The sequence below is a fragment of the Scyliorhinus torazame genome, chromosome 15 (assembly GCF_047496885.1).
Source record: "Scyliorhinus torazame isolate Kashiwa2021f chromosome 15, sScyTor2.1, whole genome shotgun sequence".
Taxonomy (NCBI): Eukaryota; Metazoa; Chordata; class Chondrichthyes; order Carcharhiniformes; family Scyliorhinidae; genus Scyliorhinus; species Scyliorhinus torazame.
Window position 1 is genome coordinate 146,150,247 of NC_092721.1, and position 17,532 is coordinate 146,167,778.

At 49.0% G+C, this 17,532-nt stretch overlaps 1 protein-coding gene across 4 annotated transcripts in view; it reads left to right on the forward strand.

Annotated features, from left to right (window-relative positions):
• The window catches only part of LOC140391876 (anoctamin-7-like), a 173,690-nt gene that overhangs the window by 65,569 nt on the left and 90,589 nt on the right, over positions 1-17,532 (forward strand). For all 4 annotated transcript variants that reach the window (XR_011935201.1, XM_072476868.1, XM_072476869.1 and 1 more), the window contains 2 exons: positions 1,244-1,384; positions 16,499-16,691. Coding sequence is in view for 3 of the 4 variants with exons in the window: in XM_072476868.1 (XP_072332969.1) it covers positions 1,244-1,384; positions 16,499-16,691 (334 nt within the window). In the remaining variant the exon portion in view is untranslated. The remainder of the gene's footprint in view (positions 1-1,243; positions 1,385-16,498; positions 16,692-17,532) is intronic.

Genomic DNA, 17,532 nt, shown 5'->3' on the forward strand with positions numbered 1-17,532 from the left:
TTAGAGCACCCAATTCATTTTTCCAATTAAGGACCAATTTAGTGTGGCCAATCCACCTACCCTGCACATCTTTGGGTTGTGGAGGAGCGAAACCCACGCAGACACGAGGAGAATGTGCAAACTCCACACGGACAGTGACCCAGAGCCGGCATCGAACCTGGGACTTGGCGCAATGAGAGAATAGTGCTACCCACTGCACCACCGTGCTGCCCCCCAATTCTTTCCCCTCTTAACTTAAACCTATGTTATCTAGTTGTCGATTCCCCAACCCTGGGAAAAAGACTGAGTGCATTCACCCTATCCATGCCTCTCATGATCTTATACATCTCCATAAGATCACTCCCAGTCTCCTACACTCGAAAGAAAAAAGGCCGAACCTGTCCAATCTCTCCCTATAACTCAGTCCCTTGAGTCCTGGCAACATCCTTGGAAATCTCTTCTGCACTCTCTCCAGTTTAATAACATCTTTCCCATAGCAAGGCATTAGCACTGTGGCTTCACAGTCCCAGGGTCCAGGTTCGATTCCCGGCTTGGGTCACTGTCTGTGCGGAGTCTGCACGTTCTCCATGTGTCTGCGTGGGTTTCCTCCGGGTGCACCGGTTTCCTCCCACATGTCCTGAACGACGTGCTGTTAGGTAAATTGGACATTCTGAATTCTCCGTCAGTGTACCCGAACAGGCGCCGGAGTGTGGCGACTAGGGGATTTTCACTGTAACCTCATTGCAGTGTTAATGTAAGCCTACCTGTGACAATAATAAAGATTATTATTATTAAAACTGAACACAACACTCCAGGTGCGGCGTCACCAACGCCAGGTACAATTGCAACATATCTTCTCAACTTCTATACTGATTACCCTGTCTGATAAAGTCCAGCATGTCAAAAGCCTTCTTCACTGCCCTATCTACCTGTGACTCCACCTTTAGAGAACCATGCACCTGAACTTCAAGATCCTTCTGTTCCATGATACTCCCTAAGGTCCTTCCTAAATGCAACATCTCACACTTATCTGTATTGAACTCCATTTGCCATTTCTCGGCCCACCTCCCCGGCTGATCAAGATCCTCCTGCAATTTTTGATAACCTTCCTCACTGTCTACCACACCACCTATTTTAGTGTCATCCGCAAACTTACAGATCGATGCCTTGTATATTCTCATCCAAATCGTTGATATAGATAACAAACAGCAATGGGCATTAACTGTATCCATATTAAAGCACATTGTTGTTTTCTGGCAAACAGGTTGTGGGAAAGAAGGTGGAGCAGTAAAATATATTCCCGCTTTACCATACTTGCTCATGAAGAAAGCATTTAAATCTGCCTTCACACTGCATGAAGGACCCAAAGAGGAAACCATTGCATCTTCAGCACAGGAAAATGGTGGTAAGTGGAGCAAGCCTTGTGACCAGTGCAATTAATTGCAGCTGGATTTTGGTGAAGGTTGATAATATATTAGATATTCATGTGAATAGTAGCTGCAAGATATTGGTATCTGCCTTATCTTCTGTGTTTTCTCCCTAAACCGCTCTGCCTCTCTTCTCTTTTAAGACATCTTAAAACCTACCTTTTTGATCAAGAATTTGTTCACCTGTTCACATATCTCCTTACATGGCTCAATGACAAATTTCATCTAATAACACTGCTGTGAAGCACTTTTATCCGGGTGGTTTACGATGTTAAATGTACATCATTGTTAATTAATGGGTCTGTAATCAGCAATTTAATCATGATTTAGAAATACAAGATTTGACCTCTGGATTAATTTATATTGACACATCAATCATAGGAAAACATAATGGATCCACATCTGTATTAATTACATACGGATAACCCACTGGATGGATTCTTTTGATGCTTTAAGCTTGAATTTGCCTTAATTTCAAGCTGCCCCCAGACCATGAGAATACAGTAACACGCTGAGCGTGGTTATAGTATACGATGTCACAGAACCATTCTCTTTGCTGCTGTAATCCCCCCCGCCAAAATGTGTGGGCTTGGGTCAGGTGGGAGGTTAAAAAGTAAAAAATCTGAAACAAGATCCCAACCCACTTTAAACCCACCAATTTCCAGTTTTAACAGAGATGGGGCGAGGAATGGGAGGCTGACACACTCTCAGGAGGTGGGTCAGATATCAAAACCTTTTAAGGAGGCTGCGTGCTTTGATTTTAACAATGGTTTTGATTTGAATCCTTGCTGGCCAGGGTTCCCTAGCCTCAGGAAACTGAGCAGGTGAAAGGAGGGAAGAAGTACTAGATCCATAAGAATGGTAATCAATGAGATTCCCAAAATGGTAAGTTACTCACAGTAAGAAATCACAGCGGCAAATATCACCCCTAGTCCCAGCTGGGACCATCCCCTTCTGGGCCGACTTATATCTTGGGGAATTAATGAGACCTGCTGTTGGGCCACCGCTCCTCAGCGGGGGAGCTCATAGTCCATGAGCCCCACAGGGAGATTGATTGGGTTGTACCCATTGGGACCTATAACATCCCTCCCCCTGAATGTCTGTACGTCCCTCTGTCATGGCGAGTGGAGGAGGCTGTCTTCTCCACTTTGCCTGTGATTGTGCCTCCGGCTGTGAAGGGTCTGGGTCGAGGGTGTGTGTAGTGTATTGGGGAACATCGTTTTTGCGCCAATCATCTGGGGGTGCCGTAGGTTGGTGAGGCTGTCGTCTGAAAGTATGGATACCTGAGTCCTCCACTTTGTGCATCTCCGTGTCAGTGTCAGGGCCCCTAGGGGGTGCTGCCTCCAGGCCCTTGGGTGTCGGGCAGGCCGGATGCAAAGATGGCTCATTCGGTGGGGCCGGTCCTGACATTGGCTCCCTGCTCCGGAAGTGATCCACATTCTTTTTCTCCATCCGCTCCTGTGTTTTAATCGTGTAAGATACACATCCCATTTGTTCTACCATGAACCCTGATATCTACCGGGCATTGTCTCCAAAACTCTAGATGTATACTTTGTCCCCCAGTTGAAAACTTCTGTCCTGCAAATGTCTGCTTCGATACAGCCTCTGGAGATCTTGTCTCCGTTCCACTTTCCCGCTAATAATGAGGAACGTCATGCTGAGGCAGATTCTCAGCCTCCGGCCCATCAGTAGTTCCATCGGTGCCACGCCGGTCGTAATGTGGGCGTAGTAAGGTAGCTGAAAAACAATGTGCCGACTTTGTCTCCACGGATCCCAAGGCCTGTTTGCACATTCCCTTCTTGAATGTCTGTACCGCTCGTTCAGCCAGACCGTTCGAGCAAGGGCTTAATAGGGCGGTCCGGGTGTGCGTCACCTCACTTGACTTTGTGAAGTGTGCGAGCTGCTCGTGTAAATGGGGTACCATTGTCTGTGACCAATACCTCTGGATGTCATGGGTAGTGAAAGAGAGGCAAAGCTTTTCGATGGTGGACTTTGAAGTGGTGGACGGCATTCGATGGATATCTAACCATTTGGAATGGATATCCACTATCAGCAAGAGCATTGAGCCTTCGTAGGGTTTGGCGAAGTCCACATACATACAGGCGCACACACGGTCAGGTTTGCCATTTCCAGAGTTGGTGTGGACGACTTGCGGGAGCTTTGGATGTTCTTGGCATGTGGTGCAATGCTGGGCCAACTGCTCAATGTCACCATCCAAACCTGACCACCATATGAAGCTCCTGGAGAACATCTTCGACACACTCGGGTGTCCATTGTGTAAGTCTCCAAGTATAGACTTTCTTCCCTGACTCGGAATCAGAATGTGAGATCCCCACAGGAAGAAGCCATCCTCCATGCTGAGGTCTTGCTGCTTGTCCTCAAAAGCACGCAGCTCCGCAGACAGTTTCCCTTGTCGACCCCCGTGTAAGACAACATGGTGTAACTTCACAAAGACTGGGTCCTTCTGCATCCAGTCGCGGTGACCAGCAAGGTATCTAAAAAAAATCTAAGGCCGATGTGATCTCGTCAGTCACCCACGGCGATTGGGCGCATGTCGGCAACGGGGGTCAGTTCAAAGCGTCCGTGTTTGTGATCTGCGTGTCCTGGCGACACTTGAACACATACTCGTATGCAGCCAACAGGAGGGCCCAATGCTGTATCCGGGCAGATGCTATTGCCGGAATTGCCTTGTCCTCTTTAAACAACTCGAGCAATTGCTTGTGATCTGGTATGATCGTGAAACAACCTCCATAAATGTTTCGGTGGAATATCATCACTGTGAAAATGACAGCCTGCTCTTCTTTGTCAATCTGAGCGTAATTGTGTTTCGCATCGGCCAAAGTCCATCAGTCCATCATGCATAGACTATCGGCTTCTCCATTCCGTCATTCATACCGTGGGATAACACTGCCCCAATCCCATATCACACGACCAAAAGGGGCCCGAGGGATCGTAGTGAGTCAACAAGCCCAATGACCACATTTGTGCCTCACCTTGGCGAACGCTTCTTCTTGCGGCACTCTCCATACCCAATCCTGGTGCTTTTTCAATAGGGCATGCAGCGGTGCAAGGATGGTCACAAAGTTAGGGATGAATTTCCCGTATTAATGCACGAATCCTAAGAACGACTGCAACTTGTTTGCGTTCTCAGGCGTGGGGGTTTGTTTGATTGACCGCACCTTCTCCTCCATCAGGTACAAGCCATCCCGGTCGACATGGTACCCTCAGTACGTGACCTATCTTGCATGAAAAATGAATTTTCTCCTCTCAAGACAGATGCCTGCATCAGAAAACCAGCGGAGGACTTCCTCCAAGTTGCTTAGATGCTCCTTTTTTGCTGGCTCCGAGGATCAGGATTTCATCCAAATAAACCACCACCCTAGGAGGTTGCTCTCCATGACTCACTGAAAAATAGCACAAGCCGATGATACTCTGAATGGCATCCTTGTATATTCATAGAGGCCCCTATGGGTATTCATGGTTACAAACTTTCTGGAATCCGTGTCTAGCTCCAATTGGAGGTATGTATGACTCATGCTGAGTTCAGAAAAAGAGTGTCTTCCAGCCAGCTTTGCATAGAGGCATCGTGGCATTGGGTATCCATACAACCAAGAGGCCTTGTTCACGGTTAGCTTTTAATCCCCACACAGGCATAAGGTTTAAGCACTGGGACTACAGGTGCTGCCCACTCCACAAATTGTACCGACTCAGTGATTCCCAAGCTTTCCAATGGATTGAGCTCATCCTCCACCTTTCTCAGCAATGCATAGAGTGTGTTCCAGTGGCACAATCGGTTAGTGCACGGTACTTATACAGCAATGCGTAGGGATTTGGGCGGGCCCTAAAATACCTCGGTTGGGTCTCAAGATCTACATGAATCCTGGCCACAGCACCTTTGTTCTTACCCAGACCATCCTGGAAGACTTCTGGATACTTCCTCAGGATCTCTTATAATCCCCCAGTGCCCGCCCTGAATATCCACTGCCAATCCAAATGGAGCCTCTGCAGCAAATCACGACCCAGCAGACTAGTGCTGGGTCTCCGTACTATTATTAAGGGCAACCGGACAGACTGCTGTCCATAGGCAACTGGGGTCATTACCATTCCCACGATGGCTAATGGTTCTCCCATGTACATTGCCAAATGCGCCTCAATGTTCCTCAAGTCTAAACATTGGATTCCCGACCTGACCCTCTGTAAAGTCTGTCATCCTATCACCAAGACCACATGCCCTGTGCCCAGTTCCATTACAAGTGAGTGACCATTCACCTAGATGGTGACTTTGATGGGGGCAACCTGTGGTGTGGCGATGCATGCACTCGTCTTCATCAGGCGGCCCTAGGTGGAAGGCCCAGGCTCTAAGCGGGCACGTCCCTTGCCCGTGGCGACACACATTTTGGCTGGCCTGGCATTCCTGGTCTCTGAGGTTCATCCGACTACAGGTGCAGCACTTCTGCGAGTCCTAATCCAATGTCTCGTCTGGCTGCAGTGGCCCTCAGCCAACCAGCCTGGCCCAGACATTGCTCAAGCAAGGGATGGGTCCCATAGGCTTTGTTCCTTGGGAGCATCGCTCGCCTGAATGGGGGGCTTCCATCGCTATTCACCTCCATCTCTGACATGCCATGGAGCTCCAACAGGGATGGCCCCTACTTGCAGTGTTCTGCCAGTTTGCGTAAGCAAACCAGAAACAGACTCCCCCAAGGTTCTCTTGGCCGTATTGAATCGATGTCTTTGTACAATGACTGACGGTTTGGGGTCTAGTGGTCCGCCATGAGTGCCACCAATTCATCAAATGTCTTGGAGTCTGGGGCCGCAGGGTAGATTATGCTCTTTATGGCGCTAAAAGTGGCAGTCGCACCGGCAGGCAGGAGAATCACCTTCTGGCGGTCCTCCCCAGTAATGGCGTTCATCCTGAAAAAGTAGTGCATACTGAGCCAAGTGTTCTATATTCACGTCAAAAGCTTTGAGCCTCCGAAGAGCAGCATTTCTGAACCAGTGCTAACCTTGCTCCTCTGTGGTGAGATGCAGTCATGGTCCAGTTGTTCAGCAGTACCACCTCCAGTTCCGTTTTGGCCTCCTCACCAATACGGCAATCAATGAGGAGTCCCAAAATGGTAAGTTTATTTCCTACTCGCAGTAAGAAAGCACAGCGGCAAATCGCACTCCCAGTCCCAGCCAGGACCATCTGAAGATGCCGGCACCCTTCTGGGCCAGCTTTTATCTCGGGGAATTAACGACCCCCCTGTTGGGCCTCCATCCCTCAAAAGGGGAGCTCGTATCCCACGAGCCCCACAAGGAGACCTCAGGGTTAAAACAATAAGCTATGTGCCATTATTGGAATACTGGTGGGTCAGGTGGAGCAGAAGTGCTTCATCATACAAAGTCCCCACAATCTGTCTGCTCACCCATGACAATCTGACCCCTTGACTACCATCTTCACCCTGCTATCTCTTCCACCAACCATGGGTTTGTTCCGCCTGGCCACCATCTTACATCCTCTGTTATCTCACTTCCGCCCCTACCCCTGCTCCAATCACATAGCCTCATAAATATGGGGACTTTAGCCTCATCTCTTATCTGTTCAGTTACTCTGACTGATCTCCTTGTCTCTATTCTGGAAATCTTGTTAGAAAATGTGCACATGTAGACACCTTGTGAGGATAGGGCCTGGCACAGGCTCTGATACCCTCTTTATTTGAGCAGTAAATTAGATGAGGTAATGTTCATTGTAGAGCACAACCCTAGTGTTAATACCTGCCTGCTTCCCATTGGCTGGGGACTAATGACAATCCCACAATCCTGTGGGAGTATGACATTCCCCAATGAGGGGGGGGGGGGGGGCGGAGAAATCATTAGCAGACTCCCTGCATGAATAAAGCTGGCCAGTTTGGAACCAGCCAGGAAGGAGTGAGCAGCGAGCAAAGTTGCTGCTGCTGTTGTGTGTGTGTGTATATATATATATATATATATATATATATATATAGTCTCTGTCAGGGAGAGAACCTGGGAACATCTAAGACACTCAGAAGGTAAGTAAGTGATTTTTACTCATTTTTACTTTTATACCTTTTTCAAATTGTGTGTATCGGGGGGGAAACTGAAGTGACATCACAGAAAAGCTGTGACCTGAGTGGCTGGTTGGGAATCTACACTAAATTAAAAAAATTAAGCATTGGTAACTAATTAAACATAATTACTTAATTATAATTTAGGGGGGTATCTAAGCCAGAGATCGGAGAGTACTATATTTAGCTTTCGCATTTATATTAGAAATCTAGTGCTAGGAAACAGATAGTTAACAGTAACTTAAAAAAAAAAAATTTAAACTTTTAATTTTAATTAATTGACGCAATGTCAGTTAGAGGGGTGCAGTGCTCTGACTGTAAAATGTGGCCGGTCCGGGGGGCTTCCAGCATCCCGGATGGCTTCATCTGCAGAAAGTGCACCCAACTGGAGCTCCTCACAGACCGCATGGTTTGGTTGGAGCAGCAATTGGATGCGCGTAGGAGCATGCAGGTGGCGGAAAGCGTCATAGATTGCAGCTATATAAATGTGGTCACACCCAAGGTGCCGGCAGAGAAATGGGTGACCACCAGAAAGGGCAGGCAGTCAGTGCAGGAATCCTCTGTGGTTGTCCCCCTCTCGAACAGGTATACCCCTTAGGCTATCCCCCCCGACAGTATCCAATCAGGGGAAAACAGCAGCAGCCAGAGCAGTGGCACCACAGCTGGCTCTGATGTTCAGAAGGGAGGGTCAAAGCGCAGAAGAGCAATAGTAATAGGGGACTCTATAGTCAGGGGCACAGATAGGCGCTTCTGTGGACGTGAAAGAGACTCCAGGATGGTATGTTGCCTCCCTGGTGCCAGGGTCCAGGATGTCTCCGAATGGGTAGAGGGCATCCTGAAGGGGGAGGGCAAACAGGCAGAGGTCGTTGTACATATTGGTACTAACGACATAGGCAGGAAGGGGCATGAGGTCCTGCAGCAGGAGTTCAGGGAGCTAGGCAGAAAGTTAAAAGACAGGACCTCTAGGGTTGTAATCTCGGGATTACTCCCTGTGCCACGTGCCAGTGAGGCTAGAAATAGGAAGATAGAGCAGTTAAACACATGGCTAAACAGCTGGTGTAGGAGGGAGGGTTTCCGTTATCTGGACCACTGGGAGCTCTTCTGGGGCAGGTGTGACCTATATAAAGACGGGTTGCATCTAAACTGGAGAGGCATAAATATCCTGGCCGCGAGGTTTGCTAGTGTCACACGGGAGGGTTTAAACTAGTATGGCAGGGGGGTGGGCACGGGAGCAATAGGTCAGAAGGTGAGAGCATTGAGGGAGAACTAGGGAATAGGGACAGTGGGGCTCTGAGGCAGAGCAGACAGGGAGAAGTTGCTGAACACAGCGGGTCTGGTGGCCTGAAGTGCATATGTTTTAATGCAAGGAGCATTACGGGTAAGGCAGATGAACTTAGAGCTTGGATTAATACTTGGTACTATGATGTTGTTGCCATTACAGAGACCTGGTTGAGGGAAGGGCAGGATTGGCAGCTAAACGTTCCAGGATTTAGATGTTTCAGGCGGGATAGAGGGGGATGTAAAAGGGGTGGCGGAGTTGCGCTACTGGTTAGGGAGAATATCACAGCTGTACTGTGGGAGGACACCTCAGAGGGCAGTGAGGCTATATGGGTAGAGATCAGGAATAGGAATGGTGCAGTCACAATGTTGGGGGTTTACTACAGGCCTCCCAACAGCCAGCGGGAGATAGAGGAGCAGATAGGTAGACAGATTTGGGAAAAGAGTAAAAACAACAGGGTTGTGGTGATGGGAGACTTCAACTTCCCCAATATTGACTGGGACTCATTTAATGCCAGGGGCTTAGACGGGGCGGAGTTTGTAAGGAGCATCCAGGAGGGCTTCTTAAAACAATATGTAGACAGTCCAACTAGGGAAGGGGCGGTACTGGACCTGGTATTGGGGAATGAGCCCGGCCAGTTGGTAGAAGTTTCAGTAGGGGAGCATTTCGGGAACAGTGACCACAATTCAGTAAGTTTTAAAGTGCTGTTGGACAAGGATAAGAGTGGTCCTAGGATGAATGTGCTAAATTGGGGGAAGGCAGATTATAACAATATTAGGCGGGAACTGAAGAACATAGATTGGGGGCGGATGTTTGAGGGCAAATCAACATCTGACATGTGGGAGGCTTTCAAGTGTCAGTTGAAAGGAATTCAGGACCAGCATGTTCCTGTGAGGAAGAAGGATAAATACGGCAATTTTCGGGAACCTTGGATAACGAGAGATATTGTAGGCCTCGTCAAAAAGAAAAAGGAGGCATTTGTCAGGGCTAAAAGGCTGGGAACAGACAAAGCCTGTGTGGAATATAAGGAAGGTAGGAAGGAACTTCAGCAAGGAGTCAGGAGGGCTAGAAGGGGTCACAAAAAGTAATTGGCAAATAGGGTTAAGGAAAATCCCAAGGCTTTTTACACGTACATAAAAAGCAAGAGGGTAGCCAGGGCAAGGGTTGGCCCACTGAAGGATAGGCAAGGGAATCTATGTGTGGAGCCAGAGGAAATGGGCGAGGTACTAAATGAATACTTTGCATCAGTATTCACCAAAGAGAAGAAATTGGTAGATGTTGAGTCTGGAGAAGGGTGTGTAGATAGCCTGGGTCACATTGAGATCCAAAAAGGCGAGGTGTTGGGTGTCTTAAAAAATATTAAGGTAGATAAGTCCCCAGGGCCTGATGGGATCTACCCCAGAATACTGAAGGAGGCTGGAGAGGAAATTGCTGAGGCCTTGACAGAAATCTTTGGATCCTCACTGTCTTCAGGTGATGTCCCGGAGGACTGGAGAATAGCCAATGTTGTTCCTCTGTTTAAGAAGGGTAGCAAGGATAATCCAGGGAACTACAGGCCGGTGAGCATTACTTCAGTGGTAGGGAAATTACTGGAGAGAATTCTTTGAGACAGGATCTACTCCCATTTGGAAGCAAATGGACGTATTAGTAAGAGGCAGCATGGTTTTGTGAAGGGGAGGTCGTGTCTCACTAACTTGATAGAGCTTTTCGAGGAGGTCACTAAGATGATTGATGCAGGTAGGGCAGTGGATGTTGTCTATGTGGACTTCAGTAAGGCCTTTGACAAGGTCCCTCATGGTAGACTAGTACAAAAGGTGAAGTCACACGGGATCAGGGGTGAGCTGGCAAGGTGGATACAGAACTGGCTAGGTCATAGAAGGCAGAGAGTAGCAATGAAAGGATGCTTTTCTAATTGGAGGGCTGTGACCAGTGGTGTTCCACAGGGATCAGTACTGGGACCTTTGCTGTTTGTAGTATATATAAATGATTTGGAGGAAAATGTAACTGGTCTGATTAGTAAGTTTGCAGACGACACAAAGGTTGGTGGAATTGCGGATCGCGATGAGGACTGTCAGAGGATACGGCAGGATTTAGATTGTTTGGAGACTTGGGCGGAGAGATGGCAGATGGAGTTTAATCCGGACAAATGTGAGGTAATGCATTTTGGAAGGTCTAATGCAGGTAGGGAATATACATTGAATGGTAGAACCCTCAAGAGTATTGGAAGTCAAAGAGATTTAGGAGTACAGGTCCACAGGTCACTGAAAGGGGCAACACAGGTGGAGAAGGTAGTCAAGAAGGCATACGGCATGCTTGCCTTCATTGGCCGGGGCATTGAGTATAAGAATTGGCAAGTCATGTTGCAGCTGGACAGAACCTTAGTTAGGCTACACTTGGAGTATAGTGTTCAATTCTGGTCACCACACTACCAGAAGGATGTGGAGGCTTTAGAGAGGGTGCAGAAGAGATTTCCAGAATGTTGCCTGGTATGGAGGGCATTAGCTATGAGGAGCGGTTGAATAAACTCGGTTTTTTCTCATTGGAACGAAGGAGGTTGAGGGGCGACCTGATAGAGGTCTACAAAATTATGAGGGGCATAGACAGAGTGGATAGTCAGAGGCTTTTCCGCAGGGTAGAGGGGTCAATTCCTAGGGGGCATAGGTTTAAGGTGAGAGGGGCAAGGTTTAGAGTAGATGTACGAGGCAAGTTTTTTACACAGAGGGTAGTGGGTGCCTGGAACTCGTTACCTGAGGAGGTGGTGGAAGCAGGGACGATAGTGACATTTAAGGGGCATCTTGACAAATACACGAATAGGATGGGAATAGAGGGATGATACGGGCCCAGGAAGTGTAGAAGATTGTAGTTTAGTCGGGCAGCATGGTCGGCACGGGCTTAGAGGGCCGAAGGGCCTGTTCCTGTGCTGTGCATTTCTTTGTTCTTTGTAAATAAATGTTATTTCTTTGTATCCTTAAAACTCGTGCTGGATTCTTTGTGGCCCTCACAAAACTGGCGACGAGGGTTAAAGTGAATAGCTGTCTACACTGCTGAAGCCACCTCCCTGGATTTTTGTTGGATACAGGTTGGAAGTTGTTTTCTATTATACCATGCCTCTGTACGGACGTTTGGATGTTTTTGATGCTGCGCTGGAAAGCTGGAACCAGTACGCACAACGGATGCGTTACTATTTCCGGGCAAACAACATCACCGAAAACGAGCGCCAGGTGGTCCTATTGCTCACCGCCTGCGGCCTGCATACATTTGGGGTGATTAGGAGCCTTATGTACCCAGCTGTGCCGGACACCAAACCGTTTGATGAACTTGTGAACTTAGTGGGGCAACATTTTAACCCAACCCCTCCACGATAGTCCAGCGTTACCGGTTTATTATCGCTGAGAGGACCACAGGAAAATCCCATGCCGACGATCTATCCAGGCTACGCAGGATTGCGGAGTACTGTGACTATGGTGAGACCTTGTCAGAAATGTTACGCGACCGTTGGTTTGCAGTATTAACAATGCGGCCACCCAGAGAAAGTTGTTAGCTGAGCCAACATTGACTTTTCAACAGGCCATTCAAATAGTATTGTCCCGAGAGAGCGCAGAGTGAGGAGTACAGGAGCTACAGGGAATGGAGGTGCATGCCTTGGGGCGCAACCCCTTCCATCCGAAAACTTCCCCCCGCACTCCTGCGGTACCTCGGGCGAGGCGACGTCTGGATCGACACCAGTGGCCGTCGGACATTCCTCCCCGAAGGGAGCCTTCTCCAGAACCAATGGATGAGGAGCCATGTCCGTGTCAGACTTGTAGGTGCCGACCCCATTGCGGACGCTGGTCCTGGGGGCGCCAGAGGCACGGTCGTTCTGACCGAAACTGGGGCCAGCACAGGGGCCATACCTTCCATGTGGATGAACCTGCAGCGACTACTTCTGAGGACGTGGAGACAGAGGACCACTGCCTGCAGCTGCATTGTGTGGCAGCTCCCCGGTTGGCCCCCATTAAGGTGACAGTACGGGTCAATGGTCACCCGCTTGAGATGGAGTTGGACACTGGTGCAGCGGTCTCCGTGATCGCCCAGAGGACATTCGACCACATCAAGCAGGGTATACAGACCCTTACATTAACCAACACACGGGCCAGGTTGGCCACCTACACGGGGAAGCCATTGGACATTGCAGGAACTACGATGACCCCTGTTGTTTATGGATGCCAGGAGGGGCGTTTCCGACTTATCGTGGTGCGCAGCCATGGGCCCAGCCTGTTGGGTCGGGACTGGTTGCGCCATTTGCGGTTGCAGTGGCAGCACATCCTCCAAACAGTTTCTGGAGGGTTGACTGAGGTGCTGGAACAATACCCACATGTATTCCAGCCTGGTTTGGGGAAAATAAATGGGGCCGTAGCCCATATCCAAGTTGAACCAGGAGCCACGCCACGCTATTTCCGTGCCTTACGCCTTGGTCGAGAAGGTAGAAGGGGAGCTCACTTGTTTGGAGACTTTGGGTATTATCAGGCCCATCCGTTTCGCTGACTGGGCAGCACCAATTGTACCTGTAATGAAGCCAGATGCCACAGTTCGCTTGTGCGGCAACTATAAACTTACAGTGAATATGGCTTCCCGACTCGACCGATATCCAATGCCTCGCATAGAGGATCTCTACGCAAAGCTTGCAGACGGACTCTCGTTCACAAAATTAGATATGAATCACGCCTACCTACAGTTGGAGCTGGACCCTGCCTCCCGACCATATGTAACGATTAATACACACCGGGGCCTGTATGAATATACACTGTTGCCCTTTGGAGTATCCTCTGCCTGTGCTATTTTTCAACGTGTTATGGAGGGCATTTTGAGAGGTTTACCGCGTGTCGCTGTCTACTTCGATGATGTTTTGATCACAGGGACGTCAGAGCAGGAACATTTGGAAAATCTGGAGGCTGTCCTTAGACGCTTTTGAGACTGGAGTCCGTTTACGTCGCACAAAGTGCATCTTTCAGGCGAAGGAAGTAGTCTACCTGGGTTATCGGGTGGACCGCGAAAGTTTGCACCCCATCGCAGAGAAGGTGCGCGCAATTCAACAGGCCCCCGCCCCGACTGACACTTCGCATCTTCGTTCTTTTCTCAGCCTCGTAAACTATTACGGGAAGTCCTCCCCAATCTGGCAACTACGCTGGCCCCGTTGCTCCTTCTGCTAAAGAAAAATCGCACCTGGGTTTGGGGTCAGCCACAAGAAACCGCTTTCCGGCGGGTAAAACAACAATTGTCGTCGTCTGGGTTGCTAACCCACTATGATCCTGGAAAGCTTTTGCTCGTCACATGTGATGCATCCCCGTATGGTATTGGGGCCGTCCTGTCCCACAAGATGGAGAACGGGGCCGAGCGGCCGATAGCTTTTGCCTCCCGCACATTGACTGCAGCGGAAAAAAAGTACGCGCAAATCGAGAAGGGGGGCCTGGCAGCTGTCATTGCGGTGAAACGTTTCCACCAGTACGTGTATGGCCGCCACTTCACTATCGTGACTGATCATAATCCTCTGCTGGGACTTTTCAGAGAGGATAAGCCAATACCGCCCATTGCTTCTGCATGGATCCAGCGCTGGGCTTTGTTGCTTGCTGCATACGAGTATTCTCTGGAGCACAAACCAGGAACGCAGATAGCGAATGCCGAAGCACTGAGCCGATTCCCTTTATCGACCGGCCCCATGTCGACCCCCACGACCGCTGAGGTGGTTGCAACCCTAAATTTTATGGACATCTTGCCTGTCACGGCATCACAGATCCGTGAGTGGACCCAGACGGAGCCAGTCTTGTCAAAGGTTCGGCACATAGTCCTGTATGGTGGGCAGCATAGACAGCTCCCAGGTGAGTTGCGGGCATTTTCCTCCAAGCTGTCAGAATTCAGCGTGGAAGACGGCATCCTCTTGTGGTGGACGCCTGTGATTGTCCCGGAAAAAGGCCAGGAGCTGATATTATCAGACTTGCACAATGGGCATCCGGGCGTGACCAAGATGAAAATGTTGGCCCGGAGTTATGTCTGGTGGCCAGGCCTCGACACCAACATTGAGAAGGTGGCCCAAAACTGCTCCATTTGCCAGGAGCATCAGAAGCTTCCGCCGGCTGTGCCCCTACATCACTGGGAATGGCCAGGGCGGCCTTGGGCGCGCTTGCATGCGGATTTTGCAGGCCCTTTTCAAGGATCCATGTTCCTTCTATTAATCAATGCTCTGTCTAAATGGCTAGAGGTGCATAAGATGGTAGGCACAACGTCCTGCGCAACAATTGAGAAGATGCGTTTTTCTTTCAGTAAGCATGGCGCCCCCGAGGTGCTGGTCACGGATAACGGCACTCCATTCACAAGTGAGTTTGCGAGGTTCATGAAGAAGAACGGCATACGCCATATCCTCACTGCCCCTTACCACCCGACTTCAAATGGGTTGGCGGAGTGTGCAGTGCAGACATTCAAATGAGGCCTAAAGAAGCAGTCTTCCGGGTCAATGGACACGAGACTGGTTCGTTTTTTGTTTTCGTATAGGACCACCCCCCATGCGGTGACTGTGGTAGCTCCCGCAGAACTCCTAATGGGGCGGACACCCGCCTTAGCATGGTTTTCCCGGACATTGGCGCAAAAGTACACCGCACTCAAGAACGGCAGGGACATGGTTTTTCTTGGCATCGGCCGGTTCGGCAGTTTGCGCCCGGTGACCCAGTGTTCACTCGGAATTTTGCAGGTGGTGCCCAGTGGGTCCCTGGCGTAATCTTTCACCAAACGGGCCCTATCTCTTATCAGGTGCAAGCCCAGGGTCGTCTACAGCGCAAACATGTAGACCACGTTCTGTCCAGAAGACTATCCCTTCCAAAGATTCCCTGCCCCCGGAGCTCATTTCTACAGCCACAGAGACCAGACACAATGGAAAGTAGTCCTCTCAATCTTCCTCTGGTGCCTCACTCAAAGTCTGCACAGGTCGTTACAGAACTGAGTGGAGATAGAGACGTTGAGATGACGGAGGCAGCATACTCTGACTCCGAGATGGAGACACAGGATGCCTCAGGGGGAATCCTCTGGCCCATGAGCCGTGGATGTACAACCGTTATGCCGTTCATTACGGAAGCGCCGGTCTCCGTCCCGATCCAGCGCCTCGTACAAATGGTGTCCGGCCTGCGGCAAAACGTGTCCGACGCCCTCCTTCGCCAGGGTCTTCGTTGGATTCTTTGGACTTTGGTGGGGAGGGATGTTAAAACCTGCCTGCTTCCCATTGGCTGGGGACTAATGACAATCCCACAATCCTGTGGGAGTATGAGATTCCCCAATGAGGGGGGGGGCGGGGGGCGGAGAAATCATTAGCAGACTGCCTGCATAAATAAAGCTGGCCAGTTTGGAACCAGCCAGGAAGGAGTGAGCAGCAAGCAAAGTTGCTGCTGCTGTTGTATACATATGTTATTGTAAATAAATGTTATTTCTTTGTATCCTTAAAACTCGTGCTGGATTCTTCATGGCCTTCACACAACCAGCAAGTCCGTACTTTCAGTATAGAATAAGAACAAAAACCAGGGAGTTAGTCCATGCAGATGGCTATGACTATAATGCACACTTCAATCTTCTTCCTTTCTGTATGTCTTTCTACAATCTGTGTATTGCCTCATTTTAATTATTAACAAAGAAATCAAAATAGTTCATGTTTCACTGTTTGTAACATCCAATTTTAATTTATATCACAAATGTGCATTAAATATAATGGTCTTTTTAAATTTCTACAGATCATGAAAACAGATGGTGCGAGCTTCATAAACTGTGGGCTAGAACCTACCGATACCAGCCATTATGGAAGATTAGAAACTATTTTGGAGAAAAAATTGCATTTTATTTTGCTGTGATGCAAACTCTTTTCTTCAGCTTATTTTTGCCTGCACTCATTGGCTTGCTTATTTTCATATATGGCCTTTATCAAAGGTACTGAAATTTATATGCTTATTTTCCAATAGCAACTTATCATCAGGATAAAGAAAGTAACATAGAAAGAGGATTATTTTGTCTCATAGTTGTTTGGTACAGAACTTGAGTATTGCTGACAAAAGAGACACTTTTTGCTTAACCTTTCTGTCTTGCACCCATCAGTGTTACGATCCCTGTTGATTGTATAACTGGGTGGGAAGATCCCAGAATGGAACCCTAACTCAAAAGACTGGAATACATTTGGGCGCGTTTAGCGAGGAGTTTCTCGGCAGCTGCAGCACTGAGAAACCCCCCCCTATTTAACGGCACTTTGCTGGGGGGGGGGTTGGCCTCAGGGATTTTCTCTTCACCAAGGCCGCACTTTGAGTCTGTGGTAGTCACCACTGATTGTATAGTAGATGTAGTAACTGTGTAGTAGATGTAATACGGTAAGGCTCCTGTACTAGAGATACGGGGGTAAATCCCTGCCTGCTGGCTCTGCCCAGTAGGCGGAGTATAAATGTGTGTGCTCGCCGGAGCTGCTCCCATTCTGGAAGCAGCTGCAGGAGGCCACACATCTCTGCTTAATAAAGCCTCGATTATTCTCCACTCTCGTCTCGTTGTAATTGATAGTGCATTGGAGGCATTACCTGGCCGGCAGGAGATTCACTCTCCTCACTGACCAACGGTCGGTTGCCTTCATGTTCGATAATGCACAGCGGGGCAAGATCAAAAATGATAAAATCTTAAGGTGGAGGATCGAGCTCTCCACCTACAATTGAGATTTTGTATCGCTCTGGGAAGCTCAACGAGCACCCCGATGCCCTATCCCGAGGTACATGTGCCGGCGCACAAGTGG